The sequence below is a fragment of the Punica granatum genome, chromosome 4 (assembly GCF_007655135.1).
Source record: "Punica granatum isolate Tunisia-2019 chromosome 4, ASM765513v2, whole genome shotgun sequence".
In the NCBI taxonomy this organism is placed as follows: domain Eukaryota; kingdom Viridiplantae; phylum Streptophyta; class Magnoliopsida; order Myrtales; family Lythraceae; genus Punica; species Punica granatum.
Window position 1 is genome coordinate 36,782,574 of NC_045130.1, and position 19,477 is coordinate 36,802,050.

General features: G+C 34.0%; 1 protein-coding gene across 1 annotated transcript; it reads right to left on the reverse strand.

Moving 5' to 3' along the window:
- Positions 1-845: 845 nt before the first annotated feature.
- On the reverse strand, positions 846-2,201 carry LOC116202934 (vascular-related unknown protein 1). Its single transcript, XM_031534573.1, has 3 exons — positions 1,631-2,201; positions 1,378-1,446; positions 846-1,258 (listed from the first exon to the last, which is right to left on the reverse strand). Exons 1-3 carry the CDS (start codon positions 2,024-2,026, stop codon positions 1,079-1,081), a joined length of 645 nt encoding a protein of 214 aa, XP_031390433.1. The 5' UTR covers positions 2,027-2,201; the 3' UTR covers positions 846-1,078.
- Between the last annotated feature and the right edge of the window lie 17,276 nt (positions 2,202-19,477).

The following is a 19,477-nucleotide window of genomic DNA, read 5'->3' on the forward strand; positions in this document are numbered from 1 at the left end:
TCATATGATATTTAATCGACTTGCTATGTGGGTAAATGCCATCAAGGATGATTTTCCTTATTCTACTGCTGATCTGTATCGATCTTCGAAGGGTATTTGTAGCTGGTCCAATATGAGGAAGAGTCGTCCTCAAATCTCCTGGTCAACCCCACCTGTTGGCTGGTTCAAGTGGAATATCGACGGATCTTCTCTTAGCAAATCTGGTCTCGCGGGTATCAGAGGTATTCTCAAAGAATCAAAATGTCTTATTATCTGTCTATTCTATTCTTCTTCTGGCATTATAGATTCAAATTTTGCTGAGTTGCTTGTAATTAGACGTGCCGTGCAAATCTCTGCTTCGAATTTCATTTTCCTTGGTTCATCTCTCATCATTGAGTCGGATTCCAAGATTGCTTAATCCTAGATTACTAAAGCTACCGGCTCACCAACGAAATATTGGAGCATACTCTTGGACATTCAGTTATCTGTTATGCACTTCATTTTAGTTCGGTACCAACACTCTCGTAGAGAATCTAATGATTTTGCGGATTATTTAGTCAAATCGGGTGTTGATAGGCTTTCGGATTTTATTGCTTGGTTGTAGGAGTTGTCTTGTATCTCTTTTGTAAGTGTCTCCTTGTTCTTCCCCTTGTTTGTGGTCCTAGGGGTTGTTTCTGATACTTTTGTAAACCTCTTGTGATTTTCGCATCGGAAGATCACCTCCATTAATGAAATTTAAATGAATTATCAAAGAAAAAAAAACACAAATAGAGCTATGTCATGGACATCTTTTTTTAGATTTTCCGGGTCTTCGCCACATCTGCTTAGAAAATGAGGAAGGATCTGTCACATATTGAAATGACGTAGATTGAAGTTATTAAAGGGACTGGATTTATAAAGCTTTCATTTACAATTGAAATCCCACCACATATTCACAAGCTTGACCTTTACACATGAGGCTGTTGCCATTAAGTTCCTCAAGTCCAAACAATATTAACTCAAGGGAAGAGAAAGCACAAATTAAACCCAAAAAAAAAGAAGAAGGGAGGGGTTTAGGGGAGGAAGAGATAGAGGATAGGGTTGGTGTTCTTGGAATTGATCAACCGGGATAATTTGCAATCAAGGACAAAGGGACCAAGCGCAGCCCCCTGTTCTTCAAGCTTGTGCATGGATCACTAATGTTCTGCCCTTTATTCAAAACCATCTGATCGTCTCTTTTTCTTCCATCTGCAGTTTCCATTTTTAAGCCTTGGTGTTGATTAGAGCTGCCTCCATTTGCCTGCATCATCATATATAACATAAGAAAATTTTGTTAATAAACCATGGAGAGTAAATATACATCTCATAACATATATAATGAAACCCTTATATGAAGAGATCATCGAATGGAAAACTCACAAAGAAATTCGGCCCAAAGTTATCATCTGCCTTTATGGTAGTCATATCCATCCTTTTGTAATCATCTACCTGATGGAAATCATGAAGAAAAAAATCCAGTGAATACACACGAAAATTTAAAGTCGTGAGCAATGAATATGTTTTAAAGCAGTTTGAAAAAAACGAGGCCGTGACACGAGTCTGAATTCCTTGTCTTGATCATCCGAAGCAAAAATTAATCATCAAAGGAGGGTTCATATGATGGCACACCTACCTTGGGACTGCTCACCGGGGAACTGGCAGTGTCCTCCAACGGGTCTTCCTCACTGATCTTCTTGGCCCTCATTTTCTTGACCAAGCTCAGCTTCTTAGGGCCAGCCGAAAGACCAAAGCAGTAGGGATGAGAGCCCCCAGGGCCTGAGTTCGCCCTGTCATGGTACCGAGAGGCTGCGTCAGAGATCAAAGATGAGGTGCCAAGAATACTGAAGCTGGAGCTAATATGATGTTCCAAATCCGATGAAGATTGGTGCTTGGAGAAATCCTCGAGATAAATGGTCCAACCGCTCTCCTCCTCCTCCTCATGGCGGCCGTGGTGGTCTGTTAAGGTTGTCCCTCGAGAGGACAGAGATGGTCGACCTTTCATCGAGTGGAGAGAAGCTGAATCCTCCATGAAAGATTATAAGGAAGGAGAGGCTCGGAAGTTGCTTTCTATAACAATAACAAGAGATTAATGGAAAATTATATAAAGTGGAGGATTTATATATAGGAAGAGAAGAAGAATAAGAAAGGGAAACATCAATAATTAGAAAATATTAGATTCTTTGGGGGAGAAGGGGGTGGGGCCAGAGAGAGTTGAGGAAGTTCAGACTAGCAGTTGCAACAGAAACATTTGAAGTGAGAGAGAGAGAGAGAGAGAGAGAGAACGTGCAAGAAAATACAAAAATGAGTGAGGTCTAGAGGGTCCACCTTCCGTGGTTCAGATAGGTTATTTAAAGGATCGTATGTATGAAAGTTTGTCTAAATTCCGTGACTCAAATAGCTTGACGTTTATTTTCTTTTAAATAAGATCTCATGTTTAAAATTTTTCAATGGAGAAATTCTATTAGAAGAGTTTTACTACTTAGTAAGCTGACTTGGCTCGAATTCAATTAGTCGGGAGTCGGGACTCTTTCGGTTTCCAAATACTAGGGTGTTCTACTAGACCTATGTTAGGGGCATAAAGTCGACCTTTGAGAAGCCCAACTAGTAACCATCATGGCCCATAATCCAATAAGTCCATTTGTAAGGGCTATAAGCCCACGAGGCAAGGGAGAGAGGTTTGACCCCTCCTTGATCCCTCATTCCATGAGCCTCCATAAGGTAACCTTACTTCCTAAGAAAAGGTAAAACACATAACCCTAAACAGATTCTCTCCACCTAATCATGTACCCGGGGGCTGACTTAATCATCGGAGAGAGAATTCAGGAACACCTCCCGACCTCCCTTCCTTGCGGGCACTCGGAGCCGAAGTCACTCGTGGACACAACCCGACACTTGAGAAGATGGTGGATTTTTTTCCCAACAACCTATAAATAATTGGATTCATCCCTGACAAAATCCTATAAGTTAATAGAATGGTGAATCCAAACATCTTATCTTATATACAAAGAACTTTCTTGTTATCACGTGATAACATATTACATATGTCACGTGTACTTGAACACTTACCCTAAAAAACTGACTACGATTGTGCTTTTCTTTTCGTGCTTGCAATTATAGAGCAAGAAATTCCACATTCGAGCTGGACTACTAAACATGAGGTGACTTCCTCTTCCATACTCGTGTAAGAGGGGATAATGGACTATGAAGCGAGCTTATTCTTCTACACTCAAAAGTATAAACCATGAGTTCCACACTCTGGCCAACATAAACGCACATTAGCTACTTTTAAAAAATAGACACCGTATCAAGTTTGGTGTAAATCCACAGGAACACAAACTCACTCTAATACCATATTAATATTTCACTAAAACTATGAGTGATTGAGCTAATCTCCAATAAAAAATTCAAGCTAAGAAAAGGGTGAATCCATTAAATATCTTACATACCCAAAAATTTGTTTTTATTTTTGCAATGTCGGACAACAACTCTTAACTATAGTCAATATATCATGACCAAATCGACATTTAGTTAGAATTATTCATAGTCGATACTGAGGGTATCTCGTGATTTTGAAAAGAGAAAAATCATATGTATGAATGTAATCCTAGAAAGAAAAAAACGACGATCATATGGTCTGTAAACCTACAAAAATACATTGTGTCATGTGTTTGTGTAGATTGACAAACTTCTACAATTACATTGAAGAGAACACGTGAATCCTGTTTGATTCGGAGGAAATAGAATTTGGAGATTGATTTCTTCAATTTACTTTTTTTTTCATTCATATTAATCTAGAACAAAATTAGGGACAAGTATTCATACGAAAGAGTCAGAAACCTAGGAAGATCACTTGACCAGTTTAAGTGATATGCATATTAGGTATAGGAATTAATCCAAGTGAAAATCATTACTATACATGTGATCTCGCTTGGGACAGTGGTGGCCAGATTTGAGCCCCACCACCGCACAGTCATCTTTGTCTCTCTTTCTAGAAAAATTGGGGGCTGAGGTGGCTTGACTCTGGCCACTATAGTGCGAATCGACGTCGCTAGTAATTATATAGAGGTCACTAACGACTTCATTTGAGGTTGTGGTGGTCAGAATTGGACCACCACAGCACAATCTCACTCCTCTCTCTCTCTTGATTCGAAGGGAAAGAGAGAGGGATGGCTATAGGGCGTTGGGGGACTCAATGCTAGCCACCACTGTTCGAGGCGAGGTCCCCCTCTAATCCGCCAAGAACCTCGTGGAGAGCGATGGTGGTTGTCGTTGAGCCCCACCCTCTCCATGTGTCGTTCAACCTCATTCCTCCTCTTTTTTTTCCCTGTTTTTCTTTTTAAATTCTGATTTTTTTGGTTCAAGATATTATTACAAATATTTAAATATTTTTAAATAACTAATATAAAGGCACTTTGATTATTTCACATTTTTTTCGGTGGTTAAACTGGAAGGAAGCCCAAAGAAAATTAAACATACATTTCACTTTATTGTGGCATTCACAAGTTTTGATTCCCCAAATACTAAATTGGGACATTGAATATTGTGCATTAATCCCACCCCTGTCTCCGACCAAATTCAACCTTTGTCTACCACAAAATGATGATGTATAATCGTGTACATTTGCCATTTCTCCCAATCATGCTGCAGCCATAGTTATCCTATACAACTACGAAATTACTGCGGGAGGACATAGGAACTGCCTATTGAAATTTCAATATATATATATATATAAAACGAAACTGGTCATAGAAAAGAGAAGACATTAAAAACATTGTGGATCATATAACAGATTCCACCTGCAGGCTGCAGCCTTGATATCACATAGTCAACAGAATTTTTTTAAAAAAATGAAGAACATGAGTGGTTCTTTATTGAATTAGTATAAGGTTAGTCTAAATATAAGAAATAAAATTCGTGAGACTAGCGCACACAATTATCTAATAGTATTATTTGTCGATCGTGGTAGTCCAATTTAGAGGGATTCTGCTCCGAATATTTCATTGACTTTTCTATGAGTTTCTTGAATTTTATATGGGACGGTTCGAGATTGAATGAATGTATAATTGGTATTTGAGATTCATTTTAGCCTTAATTTGTATCCATTGATAATATAGATATACCTTAATCAATTCCATGAACAATAAGACAGATGAAAACAGGGTTTTATTAAGAGATGGTCAGACCTAAGTAATTAATCGTAGTATACAAGATTAGGCTTCGGTTCATGAATCATTGTATCTATGAATTAAAAAGAAAATAAAAACTACACAGTTTGATCAGCTAAAGAATTTACTGGCTGAGAGAAGTCGTGTTTTAAAGCAGAAAGAGAAGAGATTTTTGAAATTTTATTCGGCTTTCGCTGGTTACAAAATTATAGAATTGAAAAGAATAAAAGAAAGGAAAAGGTCAAATTTCGCCCACAACCATTAGCTCTTTTTCTATCTTAGTCCTAAATCTTTTCTTTGGTTGGATTTCGTCCTCAATCTTTTTCGCGCAATATGAGTTCAATCCTTCCGTCCAAAATTCCGTTCATTTTCCCTGATATGTATATTCGTCAAATGAGAGTGCGCCACATGCACGACAGATCACTGCTACTCCAAACCGGTTGTTATAGAACAAATCCGATTCTTTTTTTAATCAGATCCGTAGACCGGACTAAAATATTTCCAATTCTTTTAGGATTCAAGCCATCGCTTCTCTTTCATCGTCTCACGCACCGACAGATGGCTGGAATTATAAAAGAACTAAAAATATCTTAGTTCGATTTACGGGTCTGATTAAAAAAAGAATCGAATTTGCTCTATAACAACCGGTTTAGAGTAGCAGTAATCTGTCGCGCACATAGCGCACTCTCATTTGATTAATATACATGTCAAGGAAAATTAACGGAATTTTAGACGAAAGGATTGAACTCACACCGTGCGGAAAAGATTGAGGACGAAATACAGCCAAAAAAAAAGATTTAGGACTAAGATAGAAAAATAACTAAAAGTTGAGGACCAAATTTGACCTTTCCCCATAAAAGAAATATGGAGCCCGATAGATTTATGGGCCTATTTAGTGGGCTTTACAAACCGTAAGCGAATAAAACAAAGATATGCCCGCAACACAAATGGGCCCAATTGAACTAGAAATTGGGGCTTCTAAGGGCTTCATCCATCAATTTGGGCCGACTGATTCTCATCTGTCATGATCGATGGTCACCCTCATCCTATATCTTCTGCTTATAAGAGTGTCGCCCTTTGGGGTTTAATTTGATCGAAATCTTCAAATGACAGATCCAAGGCTGTATAATACTGGGATTTTCGATGGTTAATTGAAGTCTTCAAATGACCATAATCGTCTTCTTCGAGCCGTTCAATCAACTTTTTCTTTCTTCTATTTTTTGTTTTTTTGTTTTCGGTTATAAGGGAGACGAGCCTAGTAAAAGTTTAATCAGTTTTCTAACAATCTAGAGAAGACAATAATAAAAAGTTACTAAAGCTATCGTATGATAAGCTTCTCTAATTACTGACAAAGGTTCACCTTTTGTATCGGGTTAGGGAGAAAGCTCGTCGAAATATGATGGTTAATCATGACATGATTCTTCATGTATTAATGCCTCAGTTTGATTGGTGAAGAAAGGCCACGAACACGTAATAAATACATTACCACATAAATAAATGACTTTTTTGTAAATTCCAAAACAAATTTATTTCATTTCCAAGCTTCAATATTTATACTTGGATCATGTCTCCCATCAACTAAATTAGGATCCATAAACATTCTTATTTTTCTGTATTTATACTTTTTTTTTCAATGAATAGCCTTCGGATTGGTCATACCATAATTGAATGCATTTAAACAACTCTATTATATATGTATAAATGAAAAATATCTTTTGTGTGTGAATACATTTGAGTTACCATCAATCAGAGTTAAAGCCATGGAAAAGGAAATTGTAAGTGATCTCAGCTGGAAAGCAGTATTAGGGAAGAGTCATCATCCGCTTAAATAATAGGACAATGCGTCTTTCTAATAGACTCTAACTATATCCATATGTCTATCTTCAAAACTTTCTTATGCTGATTCAATCTTATTTTTAAAATTACCCAAACAAGCAATATCAAGTTATGGGAATGTGGTAGGAATTGGAGACATGCTGAAATATTATATATATATATATATATATATTAATCTAACATATTCGTGCATACATGTTCATCTGTATGCGGCGCCTAAAGGGAGATGAACCGTATTAGAAGTTTTATATCTAATTCTAGGCTTCACAGAGCAAGTGATAGAATACAATGTTACTAGATTTTTATCCCATACATTGCATGGGTTTGTTTGAGATATTATTTAGTATTTTCATTATTTATAATAATTAAGTTGAAATATTTCACCAATATAATTTTATTGAAATAAATTAATGCATGTCATCAAATGAAAGTTGAATTAGAAGAATCTCGAAGTGTCAAAGGTCATGATGCCATGCATTTTTATGAATAGAATATATTTTTTTGTAAGAAATTAAAAATACAAGAAGCATTAAGAAATCAAATCATGTATTTTATCGAAGCTTGAGTCAATACAAGTCCTCTGTTTTGTATTTTGATTTTGGAATTTCGATGTAAATCATTATATTTTCATAACATTTTAAGTACCTATTGAAATAATTCTATGAATCCAATTTCACGCGGACCTTTTTGATAGCGCGGTTTGTTAAAAATATTACTTAGTAGCTCTTTACTTATAATAAGTTCAAATCTCTAACTAATTTCACCTTATTACAATAGAGTAATAATAAAATTAATAAATGGCAGGATAATTGTAAAATTCTAAATATTATAAATAAATGTCGATATTTCCTCTTAAAATCTTCCTAATTAAAAAATCCTTTTCACAATGGCATGCATTGTTATTTACTTAACATGCCAAGGTTATTCAATATATGTGGTATTAAGATAATTATTAGGCATGTCTTTTAGGAGGATCTAACATTTTTTATTTAAATTATGTACACTACCATGCATAATAATGAGTGACAATTTCTTCAAAGAAATTAACAACACATTTACTATTAAGAAAAAAACTTTAATGAGCTTTGAATTTTTCGATTCCAATGTAATTTGATAGTATTTTTACTTTCAATTTTTCAAATGTAGTTTATATTACATCCAGGGGTCATATTTTAAGGTCGGTTTTAAGTATATCTTATAATCAATCTTCGTGTTTGGCTTTTCCTTTTAAATTTCCATTCCAATTGGAATTCAGTAAAGATTTTTTTTAATGAATTCTACGATTTTCTATGGACGAATTATTTTCCTTTTCTAAAGTATGTTCATTACATTCTTTTTATTTTTTGTTTCCAATTGAAATTTGTAGTGCACACTTCTAATAAACTTATTAAAAATTTAATTACATCCTATCATTAAGTTTAGGAACCGGTTCTCATTTAATTTTTCTTATTAAATATTTTCAATTATTATTTTAAAATTTTTAATTTTCTTTTAATAGTAAATATTAAGAAATTTAGCTATTTTAGTTGTATTTATTGAACTCAAATTAGTTTTACTATATATATGTATATATGGGAAAAATATATTTTTGGTCCAATAAGTTTGGCATTTAGTCAATTTTGGTCTTATAAGATTTAAAACTACCGAATTAGTGCCACACGTTTGCTCCGTAAGACAATTTCGATCCTGCAATTTTGTAAATGACATTTTTTATCCTATAAGTTGGCTTTCAATTAAAATGTGATTTTATAAGTTTTAAAAAAGAAAGACAGTTTTGGTTTTATAAGTTACGAAATTGACCAAAATTGCCTTAAGAATCAAATGTATAAGTCCAGTTCGACACTTTTAAAACTTAGATAATCAAAATTGACCAAAGCCTAAACTTATAGGGCCAAAAAAGTCTTTTTCCCATATATATATATATAGTAAGTTAGTTTTAATTTCTTCGCGTTGCACGGATTGTTTCATATTTCGATTATCATATTATTTGAATTAATCACATTTAGAAAGATTAATTTCTTATTTAGAATATTAATATTTTTCATTATTAAATGCAACTGAAATAATAATTTTCAATAAAGTAGAATGACTTTTTGTGTAAAAATCAAAGAATTTTTAAATTACAATGGAGTAAGTCTTACAATTCAATAATAATTTTGCAACTAATCGTCTCGTGCAATGCACAAGCTTACTTTAATTATGTATATGTAGTTCCTATTTTGTTTAAGCATTTTGTAATATTAAATATAATATGTTATATATATTATTAATTTTTCTAACATGATGATCAATTTTGTTTATAAAATGAAAATATTAATCCAATAAAATAAAAAGTGTCCAGTAAAGTTCTATTTAAATATATCATTTCTTAATATTATATGATTTTTTGGTAAAATTTTAAAGCTTTCATTAAATTTAATGATTCATTTTTGCTTACTTTTGTAAAAAAAAAAGGCACTAGTTTTTTTGTTAATATTTCAATGTTTTCAAAATTATAATATTTTTATAATTTTAAAATAATATTTATCTTTTTATATTTTTTCAAATGCATTAATTGAAGGGCATTTACTGCTTTCAAGTTAATTTTACAAATATAAATATATATATATATATATATATATATAGAGGTATAGATATAGATACTGTCGTATTAGGAGATTCCATATTCCTGGAACAAAGCAACGAAACTATTTCACTGAACAGACATGAAAATAAAGAGCTTTAAGTTCTTGGAATTTACAGTTAAACATACACATGGTTAATTGATGCTGAAATAATTATATCAATAGCATGATAATGTGGCTTCTCTAGCTACTAGCTGTAGCGTTAGCTGCTTTGGACCAATTCAACTGCGTCGACACATTCTCTCCCTTTTCTCTTCATTGGCCGGTCTATTCCCCATTCTTCCCTTCTATTGTGACCTTGAGACATTATTCAAGGTGGTTGATTTTATATTGCAGTGTCAATAACACTTGTTGTAGGGTCTACGTACGAGGAGGGAAAGACCAAATCAAAATAATAAGCCCGAGGTTTGACTTTAGCCATGAACCGTCTCGCATTAAATTAAGGGAAGGAAGGAAGGGCGAACAAACCTTCAATTGCGCCGGTCAGCATAGAATTAGGAGAGCTTTTATTTCTTGACTTGGCCAAATTAGAGAAAATGGTCTCTTGTAGTTCCCCAACTTCCCATCATCACTTTTTGACCTCATCAATACACTCTCAAATTTTTATTTTTAAAATTTTATTATATGCGATAATAATAATTATAATAATAGGATTAATATGTATGTTGCGCGCGCGTGTGTATGTATGATTTCGATACTCTAGAGAAACTTTTCAAGTCAATTATGACTGGTGAGAGCCAACTTGCCTTTTGCCCTCAAGCACTTTGACAGCAACCAGAAACCCTAGAAAGAAAGACAAGAGAGTTGACATCGGCTGTGGGTCTTACTAGGGCATGCGGTAAACGAAGTATATATTATAATAATAATAATAATAAAAAAAAAATTTCAGCTTGTCTGAGCAAATAAATTCACAAGAACAGTCTCATAAATAATTCCAGGTTTAATATATTAATAACACGTTCATATTTACTTAGTTAAAATAAAAACCTTCATTATCACTGCACATATATATAATATAAGCGGCATATGTCAAGTCTACGGTACACATTTGCAATTTCATACCATATATATGTTGGGAGTGGAGGAAAATCAAAGGCGAGAGGGGGAGAGAGAGAGAGAGAGAGAGGGGGAGAGGGAGAGAGAGAGAGAGAGAGAGAGAGAGAGAGAGAGAGAGAGAGAGAGAGAGAGCGGAGGGGAGGAGTATATAAAAAGAAAAAATAATTATTTTAATTTTTCGTGTAAGTAAGCAGCATACTGATGATTCATCGGTAAGCAAAGATCAGAAGGCAAAAAAACATAATTAACTCAACAATGATTTGTTGGTTAATTAAGGGGCGTTTGGTTCGAATATTATTAGATTATAGGGAAAGTGAAGATTAGAGGGAAATTTTAATTATGAAATTTTTTTCCCTAATTGTAGGCCAAAATGTGATATTGTTGTATATTATATTGAATTACGATGAACGTGGTTGATAATATAATATATGATTTATTTTTATAGAGATAAATGTGGATCTCATGACCATAATCTTCATTACAATATAACAATTTCACATGTTTCGAATCAAAGCTTTTACCAACTATGGCTGTAAAATTTTAACTCGTCAAAGTAATCGCAACAATTAACTTTTACGACCTTTACATCCAAATGTTGTAAAATACAATATAAAGCTCGAACTTTACAATGTAAAGTTCTCACTTTACATTGAAACATGGGTTGATTTGTTGGTTAATTAAGAGCATCAACATTTCTAGTTAAACTCAAATTCGAGACACTCTGGAAACTCATGCTGAAAAATATTCTTTATTTGACCACCTATACGTGTGGCTAAATTGACTGACTCCATAGATTTGTAAAGTATTCACATGAAAAATTATTTGAATGAAGTCCAAACACTCTCATTATTAAAAATATAAATAAATAAACATAATATACTTGATGATCAACCTAATTCTAGCATTTACTTATACTACTACAAAAGTGAGAAGTATCATTACGAGAAAAAGTACCTAGTGCGACGCTTTTTTGGACTTTAGACAACACTTATAGGCATCTCCAAAAGTCTCGCAACGCTAAGCTTCGCCCATGTTTCGTCGGGCTAGATCCGACCGACGTTTACGCAAGTGTCAGCGCAGCTTGACCTATAGCGATGCTTAGGAAGGGTCGCCATTGGTTTTAGGCCAAAAGCGACGCTTATAAAGGTAGCCGTAGAAAAATTAAATTTTTTTTTAAAAAAAAGGTTAAGCCGACATTTTATAAAACCTAGCCTAAGCCGATGCTTAGAAACGTCAGCTGGGGCTTGGCCGACGCTTAATAAGCGTCGCCCAAGGGTAATCGAATTTTTTTTTTTTAAAAAGGGCAATAAGTTGACAACTCTTTGTAAACATTTCCAAAACCGTAAAACCCTAAATCTCTAAAGCCGAAAACCGTAAAACACTTAAAATCAAAGAACCCAAAATCCTCCGTTTGGATTCAGAGTTAAAGTTACTTTGATTTTAATTTTGATTTTGATTGTGGAAAATGACAAATGAGATATGATTATAAATTTGACTTGGGAAATGTGTGTTTTTGTTGTGTAGTGTGTTGAGTTAAAGTTAAAGTTAAAATTTTTAAATTGGGAAATGTGTATTTTTGTTGTGTAGTGTGTTGAGTTAAAGTTAAAGTTAAAGTTAAAATAAGGATTCTTTGAATCCAAACGGGGCGTTAAAAACTCTAAGCTCTAAAACCTTAAATCCCTAAAATTCTAAAAACGGTTTATCACTGATAACAAGCTGACGGCTCGTTCATAGAACGACGAAGACGAAGATGAATACAACAATCGCACTACTCTTCCATCATCATCCTCCTCCTCCTCCTCAAAGTGACGAAAACACACTTATACGAAGTGAAAGACAAAGAGATAAGGATCACTTAGGATTTGTTTGGTTTTAGAGTTAGATAGTTACTCAACTCTACTCTATTTTGTGAAATAAGACGAGACGAAAAGGCAATTATCACAACTGTTGGTAAATATATGAATGTATGAGAATATATATATATATGTATATGTGGATGAGAAAGTAGATAGAGAATTTATCATTAAAAAAATTAATTATAAATAATTAGAAAAAATATGAGTGATAAATTATTATTGAATGAGAGGAAAAGACAAAACAATAATGATTATAATGTTGAGTTTAATGAAGTATATAACTGAGTTGGGTATAGTGATGATTTTAATTGAAAAACAAACACAAGCTTAGCTGTTGTGATTTGAGAATTACCGCACAACGTCATAGGAGAATAGTCTTAAGAGGAGTAGCCACCAAGGCGTGCTCGATCGGGTTGTAGAGAGATAGAGAGGAGTCATTAGGGCGAAATAGGGGCTATAACGAGGATCCACAAGGGCGAGCTTTAGAGGAAGGACTCACCAAACGCTAAAGGACATCTCGTGATTTCTCCTTCCCACCCACAAGCTAGCAACCGCAAACTCCCCCAATGACATTTCGACGGTGTTGGAGAACGATGAGTCGCAACTCTTCTCATTCCCGATGTTAATGGTGATGTAGGACGACCGTCACTCCGATGAACTAGAGTTGACGAAACTTCCCTTTCATTATCAGAATTGGAGCAAAGAAAAGGAGAGAGAAAGAGTATAAAGAGAGGATATATGAAGAGGAAAGGAAAAGTGAGAGATATAAGAGAAGACTTAGTTTGATTTTTGAAAATTTCGGCCAATTTAGTGATTGAAATTTTCTTTGGGTGATGAGCGGGAACTTTGCTGCCAACGTTTCATTGCAACAATTGGCAACAAGCTCCTAACAAATTGTCAAATTGGTGATTGTTGAAAATTTTGATCAATTCACATGCTATCAACCAGCTGGCAATAAGCTAACGTGAATGAAATGTGTACCATAGGGGCTCAATCTCATCTTTAATAAACACGGTCAAATTTCACATCAAGGAGATTAATCGGGTGAGTTCGCTTGTATGTGATTTAAATATCTCAAATCAAAAATCGATTTTAATTGGTTCAATGTATATTAGAATAAAAATTTTCAAAGTTAACGATTATAAGATATGTAAGATATTAGAGGGCCTGATTTCGTCCTTAATAATTACAATCAAATTTGTATCATTGAGATTGATTGGGTGAGATTGCTTGTATGTGATTTTCAATGCATCAAATCTAAAATAGATTTCAATTAGTTCACTATATCGGGATTAAAAATTTCAAATTAGCGCATGAAATGTGTAAGAAATTAGAGGGCTCAATCCCTTTCTTAATAAAAAAATGTCAAATTCATATCAAGGGGATTAGTCGAGTGAGTTCGCTTGTCAGTAATTTTTAATTTCTCAAGCCTAAATTAGATTTTAATTGGTTTAATAGATAGGGATAAAAAATTTCAAATTTACGAACATGAAATGTTTAAGAGATCAGAGAGCTCGATCCACTCCTTAATAAAAACAATAGAATTCACGTCGAGGAATTAATTGAGTAAGATTGCTCGTATATGATTTTCACTGTCTTGAACCCAAACTCGGTTAGTTTGTTCAATACATTGGGATTGTAATTTTCAAAGTTATAAACGGGTATGAAATGTGTAAGAGATCAAATGGCCCGATTCCCCTCTTTAATAAACACGACCAATTCTGTATCAAAGGGAGTAACAAGGTTAGTTCATTCTTGTGTGATTTTTATTAACCATTTGATTTTAGGATCGGTTTTTAAAATTTTAACTCTACTTACTACACAATAAAAATCAACAATACAATTATTACTTTTTCATTTTTCTTCAATTTTTTTATTCATTCAATTCAATTTTTAATGCTACAACTATTCATTACTTTTTCACAATTTTTCTCATAATTCAACAATACAATCATTACAACCCAATTAAAATCAAAACTCAACTCTACTTAACTCTAAAACTAAATACACAATTATGGTGCGTTTGATTTTAGAGTTAAAGTAAGTTTGATTTTGATTTTGATTTTGATTTTGATTGTGGAAAATGACAAATGAGATGAGATTATAAATTTGACTTGGGAAACGTGTATTTTTGTTGTGTAGTATGTTGAGTTAAAATCAAAATCATGATTCTAAAATCAAACTTACAAATCAAACGAGACCTATACGCTCCGTTTGTTTTCAAAGTCGTGATTTAAGATTTTAACTTTAACTTTAACTCAAAACACTACACAACAAAACACACATTTCAAAAGTCAAATTGGTGGGCCCCATATATTATTAAAATACAATCCCATTATAATTAATTATCTCTACCTTCCATTCATTTTATATTTCAAAAGTCAAACTGGTGGGCCCCATATATTTTTGTCTTCTTCTACAATCACAATCACAATCACAAATTCGTGACTTTAACTCCGAAAACAAACGCATTGATAATGTCCCAAAACCAAACTTGGTTTTAATTTGTTCAGTATATCGGGATTGGAAATTTCAAAGTTAACGAGCATGAAATAGGTAAGAGTAGGGCTGGTAATTCGTGTCGTGTCGTGTCTAAACGAACGCATATCATCAAAGTCATAACCCCGTACACGACACAATTATTAAGCAGGTCAGGTTTTGAAAACACAAACACGACATGTTTATATCCTTGTCAACCCGGACACGACATGTTTAAACTTGTTTATCGAAACGTGTCATAATAAGTATACATATCCATACATGACACAATTATTATACGAGTTAAATTTTGAACACGACCTGTTTATTCGTGTCACCCCAGTTACCCGAACACGACATGAACTTGCTTAAACATGCATAAAAACCCACATCAAGTTTCATAACAAGAATATAACATGTCATTTTTATTAAAAATAATTGCAATGAATCAAAACACACTCAAGTCCTGTGACTCCACCAATTTCAATTGAGGTACTATGGAAACTTCTCCATAATTTCTCCACGACAGGCAGATCAATATGCTTCAAAGCTCAATCAAAAATCATGACATGAATTATTGATAAAAATCTTAAATCTTAAACCTACAAAAATCACTTCAACAATCAAATTCACCAAGCAAATCATATAGAACAATCACCATCACATTCGGTGGAAGAGTTGACGTATTATATTTCATTCCAAAAACACATCCCGTTACAAAGCCCTGATAATGACCTTATGGGCACACATTCAGTTGAAGAGTAGAGGGCTTCAAATTAATAGGGGCCAGCAGTAATTGATGAGATTAGAGAGAGAGACTCAATCGAGTTAAGGCTCAGTTGACAATCGAGAACTCAATCGGGCTTCAATTGACTGAGAGTATAGAGAGACTCGGATTGAAATTAGGGTTAGGGCCGTGCAATCAGACTTCAATTGGGCTTCAATTGACAATTGAGAACTCACCAATTATGTTGGAGACTTGGATTGGAGAGCACCGATGGTTGGAGGAGCGTCGGAGTGTGAGCGAGACTAGAGGGATGGAGTCGGGACTCGAGAGTCGTTTGTGCTTCAGCCTTCAACCTTCAGCCTTCAAAGGGTACCGTAGGGCCACGACCGTCGGGATCGTGGTCGAAGGCTCAAGGTCGAGGGCTCGAAGTCGTGGGCTCGAAGTCGTGGGCTCGAGGTCTAGGGCTCGAAGTCGTCTTCGATTCGTCTCTGACTCTGAGTTCAATACTCACTCTTACATTCTGTCGACTCTGTTGCTGCTGAGAAAGTAAAGAAGTAGGGTGAATTACACTTACTGACTTACATGATAGAAAATCATAAAATAGAAGAACAAGAATAGAGGTGGCCCGGAAGGAAGTTAGGGTTAGTAAGGATATTTTGCTAATTTTAGTTACATAAATGGATTAACGAGTTACACGATTATAACAACATGATTAAGCACATCTAAATAAACATGTTTAATTGTGTATAATCGGGTTAAACGAGTTCAATCCGGTAAGACACGCTTATTAACCTGTGTCTAAACGGGTTGGACCCGTTTAGACCTAATATAAAAAGGGGTCAACCCGGAACCGTTTAATATTGTGTCGTAGCCATGTCGTGTTAGGAATTGCCAGCCCTAGGTCATAGATTAGAGGGCTCGATCCTCTCATTAACAAACACTTTTGAATTCATATCAAGGTGATTAATTGAGTGAGTCCGCTCACGTGTGATTTTCAATATTTCAAACCCAAACTCAACTTTAATTGGTTCGATATATCGGGATCGAATACTTAATTATAAATTAGGAAGTTATTGTTTTATCTTACTATAAAAGTAATTACAAGCAAGTTATCGGACTATTAATTAAACAATTTTTTTTTATCAATATCCACAATATAAGCTAGCTTCTAATAAGTTGACAGATTAATTGTGCGCATATGAAAATTCGATCAATATCTACAATGGATCATAAGGTGCGAACTTTAATGTATGAATTAGCCTCGACAAATTTAACCATTGTGAAGTAATTTGAATCCTACTTCAAAGCTTGTGAAGAGTGAATGTCAACCTAATCATCGTATATATTTGTATATACTATAAACTTGTTCACAGTGAGTTGTCAGCACACATTTAATTGAGTTTTAAAATTTTGACTTCAAAGTTAATGAGCATAAAATATATAAGAGATCATAGGGTTTGATTCCCTCCTTAACAAACACATTTAAATTCATATCAAGGGGATCAATTGAGTGAGTCCGCTCATGTGTAATTTTTAATGTCTTAAACCCAAACTCGACTTAAATTGGCTCGATATGTCGGGATCAAATACTTAGTTATAATTAGGAAGTTATCGCACATTTTATCTTATGATAAAAGTTATTAGCTAGCTATCAGACTATTAATAAAATCAATTTCTTATTAATATCCACAGAATCAGCTAGTTTCTAACAAGTGGATAGGTTGATTGTGCGCATATAGAATTCGATCAAGATCTACAATGGATCATCAGGTACAAGCTGGCATGTATGAATTAGCCGCGGTAAATTAACCATTGTGAAGTCATTTAATCCTACTTTAAAGCTTGTGAAGAGTAAATGTCAACCTAATCATGTATATATATATTGGACACAATCTGTCAACATGTTGACAGCGTGTTGTCAGAACGCATTTGGTTGAATTTCAAAATTTTGGCTGAGCAGGAAATTTTCAGCACTACTTTTTTTTTAAAAAAAAATTTAAGACTTTGGGTGACGCTTGTAAACCTCAACCCATGTACCCCTTCGTTGACGATTATCCATTTAGCCCTTAGTCGACGCTTTTCAAGTGTTGCCCAATGTATTTCCAATTTCAAAAAAAATAAAATTTTAAACTTTTTTTTTTATAAATGTTGGCGACGCTTTTTTAAGTATCGCCGTAGGTAAACCTAGGGCGACGTTTCATGAAAGCGTTGCGTAAAGTCCACCACAAAAAAGTTTTGTAACGCTTTTGTAAACATCACCCAAAAAAGGTCGTGAAGGTGTCAATTTCTTATAGTGTACAGACTTTGTCTAACTTTTAGTTTCCGATAATGCACATAGAAAATTTAAAGCCTTTCGGATGAGAAAAAATTATGAATAAATCTGTCAATTTACACACTTTTTTTTGTGTGGGTACTCTATCCAAAAGTCCATAAGGCCCCGACTAATCCAATTCGAGCTGAGTCAGCCTACTAAGGAAGCAAAACTCTATCAATATAAAAATTTCTATGCACAAGACCCGGACCCAAGACCTTACTTAAAGAAATAAGCGTCGAACCGCTTGAACCAATCTGTATTTTTTCAATTTACATACTTTTAACCACCCGCATTTTACTCTCGACTACTTCCCTTCCTCTCTTTTTTCTTTCTCTTTCTTCCTCTCTTAAATCAATCGCCCGAAGCATCAAGGTATTTTTCAAATATTTAATGGTCTAAATATTTTCATAATTTGTACATTTTAATAATTTCTTACTATGAAGAACTGCCATGACATTGACTGAATAGGGTTAGAAGGAGATGAAATAAAAGAAAATCATAAATTTCATTGGCGAGACTTTTTTCCTTGAATTTTTTTGGTTTCAAATAGAGAATGTGTTTTCTTATTAATTTAGGAAATTCGCGCATAGCATGTTATGCGATAAATATATATATGTGTGTGCGCGCGCGCGCGATTGGTCAAAGGCAATTCTACAAGTCAAAACTTGAACAAATGGTCAAATCTAAATAATTCCTTTATGGGTAGTTACTTTCTTTTTACTTTTCAATATACTAATTTCTCACCGGAAGAGAGGATTAAAAAAAAGAAAAAGAAAAGAGAAGGCTAGAGATTGAGAGGGATTTCGAAATTTATATAATATATACTTGTATATGCGTTGATATGTATAGATAAGAGAGTGGGAGAAACTTATAAAATCAAACCAAAACTAACTTAAAGATCTGTTAAATTTGAGAATGAGATGAGGGCATAAACTTCATTTACTTCATGGGATATTGATTCTAACAAAATTGGCAATAAATAAAAGTATAAAAATGGAATATAAAGTCACGTTCAAACCATGCATCCCTCTTTATGTTTTTAGCTACCTCAGTATCACGGGAATCATAAATATTCCTGTGTTTTCTTTTGGCTTCCAAACAAAAAGCTTGATGAATGTATTAAATTCTTTTTTCGATTACAAAAAAGGGTTCATGAGTTTTATACAAGGAAATGAAAAGTTAAATAAAATGATACAGATAACATCACTGACAAAAACTGAATATGAAACATCTCGATTTCTAGGCGATGTCCGATTGTGCCGCTGAACTACTTAATTTTTTGTGTGATGGCAGCATGATATTCCATTAATGAATAAACAAAAAGAACAAAAAAATCCAAGGAATTGGTTTGATGATCAATGATGGTGTCGTTTTATGCGTATCAAAAATCTTCGCAAATTCAAAAGACAAAAGACCGCGCCTAC